This window comes from Octodon degus, unplaced genomic scaffold, assembly GCF_000260255.1.
Source record: "Octodon degus isolate 3935 unplaced genomic scaffold, OctDeg1.0 scaffold00218, whole genome shotgun sequence".
Classification (NCBI taxonomy): Eukaryota; Metazoa; Chordata; class Mammalia; order Rodentia; family Octodontidae; genus Octodon; species Octodon degus.
The window spans coordinates 2,487,079-2,495,304 of NW_004524794.1; the positions used below are offsets into that span (position 1 = coordinate 2,487,079).

Here is an 8,226-nt window from a genome sequence, read left to right on the forward strand (position 1 = left end):
AGTGTCTGTATGAAAATATATGTTATAAGTTGGTAAAATAAGATGCCGGTATCTATTTTGAGAAAATATTGTATAAAGATAATTATTGAATTAAAGCTATATTTTGCAAATCCAAAAAAAAAAAAAAAAGAATAGCCAAACAAATAGATCATGTTATATGACTGGAGATTTCCTCCAACATTTTTATATCGAACATGAAAATGTGCAAAACAATTTAACAGCACATTTTAAGAAACATCTTCAGAGAACATAGAAGATATAAGATTCCTTGTTGGTGCAGGTCATGCATCCCAATAAAATGATTTGTCAGAATTGATATTGAACACTCATTCACTGCAAGACCCAATGTCAGTGTTATGTGCTCACCTAAAATAAAAATGTAGCTCCACAAAAATACACAGATATCCAGCAAATGTCATTCCTGAGAGCCCCAAAGTGAAAGCCACATTTAGTTCAATCAGAGGCAACTAGCTATACATATTTGTATCTACCATGAAATATTATGGAAGACTTAAAGCATGGACTACTGAAATATGTAGAAACTTAACACAATGGATTTCTAAATTATTTTTTCTATGTGAAAAAAAGCCAAACTCAAAAGAAACTCCATGTGGATTTTCATTTGACGTTTTTCACATGAATTTTGAGAGAATAAGATGGAAAAATAACGAACAAACTTTAGCAGTGGAAAGGATCCCCCATATTTCTAGAGGCCAAGAATGGGGAGAGGGTGAATTTAACACTGTAGGAGGTAACTTTGTGGGAGGATAAAAATATCCTGTATCTTTATTTTCATGGTGATGGAGCATGCAGATCTATTCTGTAGAATGCTTCTAACTATACATTTTCAGTAGCTTCATTGTGTGATAGATATGTTAGACAGTTGTTAACAAAATTGCCAAGACCTTTAGAACCAAAGGGTGAGAGTGCTCTGTGCTAGTAAGTGCTCAGTTACAAGAAGATACCTGAGATGGTCCACATAAAGGATCAAACTGTATTTGGCTCACAGATCTGGAAGCCTCAGGCCCTCTGCAGTAGCCCCCCACCAGAGGCTGGCAGAGGCAGTGTAGTGGGGGGAGCAAGTGTAGAAGTAATACTTAGATGGGCAGCAGGGAGTGCAGGAGAGAAATAGGAAGGCCAGAGTCCCACGTCTGCTTCAAGGGCACAGTCAATTTAGCCAGAAGACTTCCAGCTAGGCACTACCTCCGAAGGGTTCTAGGTGCTTCCAGGGCCTTTGCTGGCTTGGGACCACCCCTTTCTCACATGACTCTGGGTTGACACCTGGCCCGATGATACTGTAGGGGAATGATAATCTAAAGCCGCAACAGCACCTTGAGAGCACATGTCAAGTGAAATGTGTCACATGCACACGTTTAAATACCACATTTTCTCTCATATGAGAAACCAAAAGTATAAATAATTTAAAAATAAAAGTAAAAAGATGGCTAATAGGAAGCAGAGCGATTTGCAAAAGGGATAGGAAACAAGAGCTGGAGGGGGTAAGGATAAAGGGGAGAGGAGGGGCGCAAAAAGAACTAAGATGTGTTCTGTACATGCAGCAACTCTACCCAGCAAGTGTAATTTTGTTACTGTAGGCAGATAAATGAATTTTTTCCTAAAAAATAAAATAGCAACATAAAATTAGTGAATCATTTCTCAAAAAAAAAATCTGTGCAATAAGCATGAAAAGGCAGTAATAGTCACAGAAACGTCTCTGAAATGCTCAAAACTAAATGAAAGCTACAGAATTGGGTGCAATAATACTTCATGCATAGGAAAATGTTCAATCTGTATTATTTATCCTGTTTAGTATTGGAAAGAAGCAGGTTGTCTATTAGACTTACAATCAAAGGTTGAGCATGAGGACCCTTGCTAGAATTCCAGTAAACCTCTGTAGCAGGAGCACCTGGCGCACTCGTGGGTGGAGAGCAGAGCTCCAGTGTGTTACCTGAGAACTGAGATTCAGTCGCTTGAGATACTTGTGTCTTTTGTGTAATGCATCTTTTATTTTTCTCTGGGATTTATTTTCATATTGCTGTGAGCCAAATATTTTCAAACTTATGAAATATAACAAAAGCAGATGAAAACCTAATTATTATAAAATACTTCACAAAATGAACTAATATAGTGAGCTTTTAAGAATCTAAAAAGTAACTTATGAAGTATTATATCAGTTTATATCTTGACAGATAATTTCATCAGTATTAGTATTTTTTTGGAAAAAGGACATACAAACTAAAATATGAGTTATGACTAAGACTTACATCCACAAGACTTGCTGTAATTTTAGCTGAAAGGACAAACATACTGGAATGACATCTAAATTGCAGATCGCTGAAAAGAAAATGGGAAAACAATAAGATAAAAATGAAGATGCTTTCATTTGACTTTTGTTCTGTTTTTCTGAAGTTGATAATTAAGTGCAGTTTATCAGATGTTGTCATGTGGGATTGATTTGTTTTTTAAAGCCTTCACCTCAAGACATCCCAAGAGCAGTAGTTAAAGTGTCATACTATAAGATGAATTTGAAAGTTAAAGGCAGACAAAAGTTTTCTCTAAGAATGCTATTCATAGGGTAAGTATCACGGGAGGCAAAGCTTGCAGGCTACTTTCTAGAGTCCTTAGAATTTTACACATTTATATTTGAAAAATTCTTGAAAATGTTAACTCTGTAAAAAGCTTACTATGAATCTTGATTTAGAGTGCATCATCTTGTGAGAATTTAAAATCTTTTGGTCAAATAGCTCAGCTGATTAAAGCACCTGCAAGCAGGTGCAGGGACCAGAGTTTCAATCCCCTGGCCTGCCCTGCTGGCCCCGCCCCCAGGGCACCCTGGGAAGGCAATTGAGACTGGGCTTGGTGGCGCCCACCTGTAATCACAGATCTTGGGAGGCTGTACACAGGCAGATCACTACAAGTCCGATCTAGTAGTGAGACCTGGAACACCCTGTAGACCCTTCCCTAAAATACAGAAAAAAACCTTTTATATACAAAAATGTGATCAAGACATTATGTTTTTTTCAACAGAATATCACTGCTGTGTGAATATGTGGTTTTAAAGAACATGATGCTTTTTGTGCATGCTTTCAGTACTATAGGTAAATGTTTGGTAATTCAGCTGTGCAAAATTTTGTCAGTTGCCTCAATTTTCATGAAACATTTCACACTGAGAGAAGCAGTTCATTTCTATTACATTCTATATTTCTGCAAAAAGTTGCCCATATTTCTTATGTTAAGAGAAAGTTTTTACTTCTGTGTTGTGTGATATAATCATATTGTAAAAGTCGGTATTTCATATGATTTTCTGATTGGATGAAATAATTGGCTAGAATCCCAGGTTGTATTTAAAGATAAAGGAGAACAATCAACTAATCTAAATTATGTGGACATGTGTTTTCTGGCTTCCAGTAGTAGGTTACAAAAATTATTGACATTCTACCTAAATTCCTTGTAGAAGGTTGTAACTTCATGTGCAGACTTATACTAATTTCTCAAATAATTTTGGCATGTTATATGAAAATTATAGTAATATCTTGTTTCCTGTGAATATAGACCATATATATGTTTTACACAACATAATCAGAAGTGAACTCACTTTAAGGGATACTAAAATTTCTTTTAGTTCAATGCATTAAAATTTTGCATGTAGGGAAACTGTAGGCCTTTCGGGCTGTTGGAGCTTCTGCTTGACATCTCCAGACCAGTATGGTTCTTTTTGGGAATTTCAGTCGGCCAAACTTGTCTGCTTGTTACCTTATCTTAAAGTTAAATGATCCCTTTAATTTAATTTCTGCTGCACTTTTCCTCTCCATTTCTGTGTACTAAATTTACAAACAAAGCTGGAAACGGCAGACACACATTGTTTTTTTGTCTTTTATTTATGTACAGTGAAGCTCTTCCCTGATAAAATGATTTAGAATATAATGAAGTTCTATTTCTGGTTACCTATTTTAGTAGCTTTTGCTTACTTTTAGTAAAACACATTCAAAATGAACTTCTAATTCGTATGTCTTATTTGAGAAGTTTAATTGGCTATAATTTTAACATATTAAAACAGTATTAGTTACATTCCAGTCTTTTATAATATTCATGTAAATTTTTAACATTTTTTGTTTATTAAGATTTTAAATGTTATATGTATAGGAATTTTAAAAACTTAGTATTTCCTCAGTTGTTTAAAAAAATGTATTTAGTACAGGGTCTACCTAGTCTCACTACACAGATTGGACTCATAGTGATCCTCCTATTTTTAGCCTTTGGAATTACAGGGGTGCAATACCATAACCAGTCTCAATCACTGTCTCAGTGCGCCCCAGGGATAGGGCCAGCACAACATGCCAGGGATTAAACCCCAGTCCCTGCACCTGCCTAAGCAGGTGCTTTAATCCGCTGAGCTACCTGGCTGGCCCTTCTTCAGCATTTGATTTCTTATTAATGGCAGAGATTATTTGCATAATGAAAAAAGCTAGATGCAGTAATTTAATTCCCTATACAAAGAAAACAATATTTGATGTATGTTTAAAAATCAGCTTGAAAGATACTGAGACAGCAACATGATAAGTCAGTGTAAATATTGTTTAACTCCAAAGGAAAAAAATAAACATAAAAATTAAGGACAGATAATGTTCAATATCACCCTAATACAGAAAATGGCCAAGTTATTTAATAAAATGCCCTTATTCTGTGAACAGATATGGCAGTCTAATTTCCCAAACAGTGATTTCTGTATAAGGAATGACTCATTGTATAATCATGGTATGACTTATATTCTGAGGGAGGAATAATAAGAGTTACCGAAAAAGAATCTTCTTTTATACAGTTGTGCTTTCCTTTCAGAGTTCAGACATGAGCCCAGCGAGCAGCACCGCTTCGCTTCCCGTTAGTCCTCTTGCTGAAGAACCAGTGCCTTTCAAGGTAAAAATAAACAAAAGGGCATTAGCCTTTAATACTTTGTGCTAAAAACCGTTTATACTACAGAATCATTTATGGAGAATGAGGTGAACTGCTTTAATTTTTAAGGATCTGATTTCAGATATTCAAGTAGTTTTCATTTTGTTCATTGTCATTCTGATGCTAACTAAAGGTAAGGTTGTGGTACACTTCATGAGATGATTGTCCTACACGTGAGAGGCAAGCATTTTATTGTAATAGTTTGATCAACTTAAATGAGGGATTTCCCTTCTTTTGTCTCTATTAATGAAGTCATATTTTAGAATGAATCAAATGACCTTCATCACTAGTTATATTTCCATTATAAACACCATGTCACCAGTGATAAAATTATTGTAGAATGAAAGTCAACACTAATCATTGAAATATCAACTAATTCTCCCACATTTAATACATATTTAAGTAAATATATAAATAATTTAGCAATAATAACTAATCTCAGCCATCAGCGTAATAGATTATTTATATAACAAATAGAGCATCTTGTTTTGCCATTTAAGATTAGATGTTTCATTTTAAGGTGAAGTTTGAACATCAGCTACTTACATTTGTACCAAGAATGCTAGATATCATTAAGATTATTATAAATAAAGGTAATCCTTAAGAATATGAAGGGATTAAAATTTAGGAAGTTAGGATAATGCACATATGTGCAGTGGTTTCCATGTAATTGGCTTAAAAACAGAAGATACATCTTTAGGAGTACATTATCATGATCGTTGTAATTTGTCACTTAATTATGATTAACTCCTTTCCATATAAAGACTATATGTTACTGCATTTTATTATAACTAATTCTGGATGACATCTAATATTGAGTGCTATGGATAGTTCTGTACTCAACATTTGAGTACTATTGAAATTAAAATTATGAAAGGTTATCCATTCCAATAACAATCTTTAGTTTTCTTGTTATGGATGCTTTATTTGCTCAGTGATAGACAAATAATTGTTAATATCTTTCTTCTAAATATCAAAAAACAAATACTGCACAATATTCTGATGACATTGTTTCCTGAAAAGTATTTCATTATGTTGTAACACAGTAACCTAATGCTAATCTGTTGAAGTTTATTGCTACATGATAATTCCATTTTGTGGTATAAAGTGTAGTACATAGAAGAAGCTTATCTCTCAAGAATTTAATGAAAACATCTGTGTAGTGAGACCCTGTAGATCCTGTATTAAATACATAAAAAACCCCAAAGAATTTAATAAAATCCTCAAAACTTGAGAAACCATATTCTCTTTTTAATGCATCAGTGATGAATACAACCCATAAAAGTTAATGTATTTTTAAACAAAGATAAAAAAGTCAAATATATTCCAAAATCTGCTGACATGAAGCTAATAGAAATACAATTTTAGTAGATTCTTTAACTGGTGCTAAGAAATCAATACTGGTTTGGAGTTAAGTGTATAAATGGTTCTTTGAAGCAATTAAAAGTTTCAAGCACTTGTAATATGTAATATTGGTTTTCAGTAGACAGTATGCTTATACTTTACCTTAAATTATTTCTTTTGTGAGAGGAATATGATTTATAATTTTTCAAAAATTATTTTCTGTAAAATCATCCCAGCAGTACTTATAAATATTTGAAGTTTCAATTTGAAAATTATAAAGTAAAGATCCAGTATTTTCTTCTTTTATCTTTAGTTTATAGCTTGTAGTTTAGTTATTCTGTAAATAAGTAGTTGAATACTGATATATTTTTATTTCTGTATTTAAATATAAGGAAAATATTTTGAGTAGTATCTTAATAGTATACTGCATATAATTTTAAAATACCACTAAAGTATTGAAAACATAGAAAACAGTTGTTTTCTAACATTCATATTGGGGGGAAAAACCTGATGATATAATTTCTACTGGTCTAAAACCACATTTAAAATTACAGCATTTCACTGACATGGTAAATGTAAAAGTGTGGGTTGTATTCTTTCTCTTTTCCTGTAAGTTTAGCTTCCTACAGTGTCGTGATTGCAGAACTCAACTCTGTCAATCACTCACCTTACTACTGGACTACTAAAGTCTGTGGAAGAGAAGCATTATTGATTGGTTGAGCAACTTGCTTTTAAATTACTGAGTTAAAATGTTGCTTCCATTTTGGACAAGCTTGTAGAGCACATGAAGGATAATATCTGAGTTTGGCAAAAGCTTCTATCATGATCAGTGTGTTTCTTTACACAACATTTTTAGTCTATTTTGTTTTAAATAAAAGACAATTTATTTGAAGATGGGGAAGGTGAAAGAGAGATGACAGGCATCTTCTCCGGCAGATTCAGAAATAAACTAACTGTTCTTACACAGCATCCATAGAATCACATTCAGAATAAATTCATGTTAACCAGTCAGTTTAAAAATAGGACAAATGGCTGGGGAGATAGCTCAGTAGAATAAGTGCTTGCCTGGCAAGTGCAAGGGCCTGAGTTCAATCCCTGGTTCCATAAATAAATAAATAAATAAATAAATAAAATAAAATATAAGAAAATAGGACAAACGGGATCTTTTTTAAAACCTAGCAATTCCTGTCACACTAATATCTATACTTTTATTCTGACTTAATGTCAGATGAAAAGTTGAATATTATAAGGAGTGCTCCAGAGTATGATCTATTAAATTAAACATAAAAACTAGATCACATTTTGGGAGAAGTTTTGCTTTGAGAAATAGGTTAAGCTTTGAGACACAAGCTTTGAGGATGCCAATCAAATCTTATTTAGGACCAGATGCCTCTTTTTCCTGGTAAGACTGTGCTTTCCAACTTTATTAGCAGTGCAGTCTAATTCTTCATATGAAGTGAAATTGAATCTGTTCTGAAAGTTATATTAAATCTCACAGACTTATTTTTCTGTTGTCCCCACGCAAAAGCTCATCACCTCCTCAGCTGCTTCTTTACTGTTTACAACACATTTCTGTATGTTTACAACACAACTCAATCTTGAGTAAGCATCTTCCCATGCAGCTGAGTAACCAGAGAAGGAGGAGTTTCTCCATCTGCACAGGCACATGTGCTCTAGTTCACATCAGTCATCCCTGTTTCCTGCTGTGTGTATCATATATAGCAAGCAACGAAAGTATTTGAGTGTGTCCTCCATGCAAGATGATGCACAATTCACCGTCCTTTCCATACACTACATGTAATCAAGTCGTACATTTTCTAGTCATTCCGTTGATCCCCAGAAGTTTCTAGGAAGGGGCCAGGGAGATGGCTCAGTGGAATAAGCGCTTCCCTGGTAAGTGCAAGGGCCTGAGTTCAATTCCTGGTTCCATCA

At 34.0% G+C, this 8,226-nt stretch overlaps 1 protein-coding gene across 2 annotated transcripts in view; it reads left to right on the forward strand.

Annotated features, from left to right (window-relative positions):
• Ccser1 (coiled-coil serine rich protein 1) overlaps window positions 1–8,226 on the forward strand; it is a 610,743-nt gene that overhangs the window by 396,026 nt on the left and 206,491 nt on the right. For both annotated transcript variants that reach the window (XM_023705372.1, XM_023705373.1), the window contains exon 6: window positions 4,837–4,914. In XM_023705372.1, coding sequence (XP_023561140.1) covers window positions 4,837–4,914 — 78 coding nt within the window. The remainder of the gene's footprint in view (window positions 1–4,836; window positions 4,915–8,226) is intronic.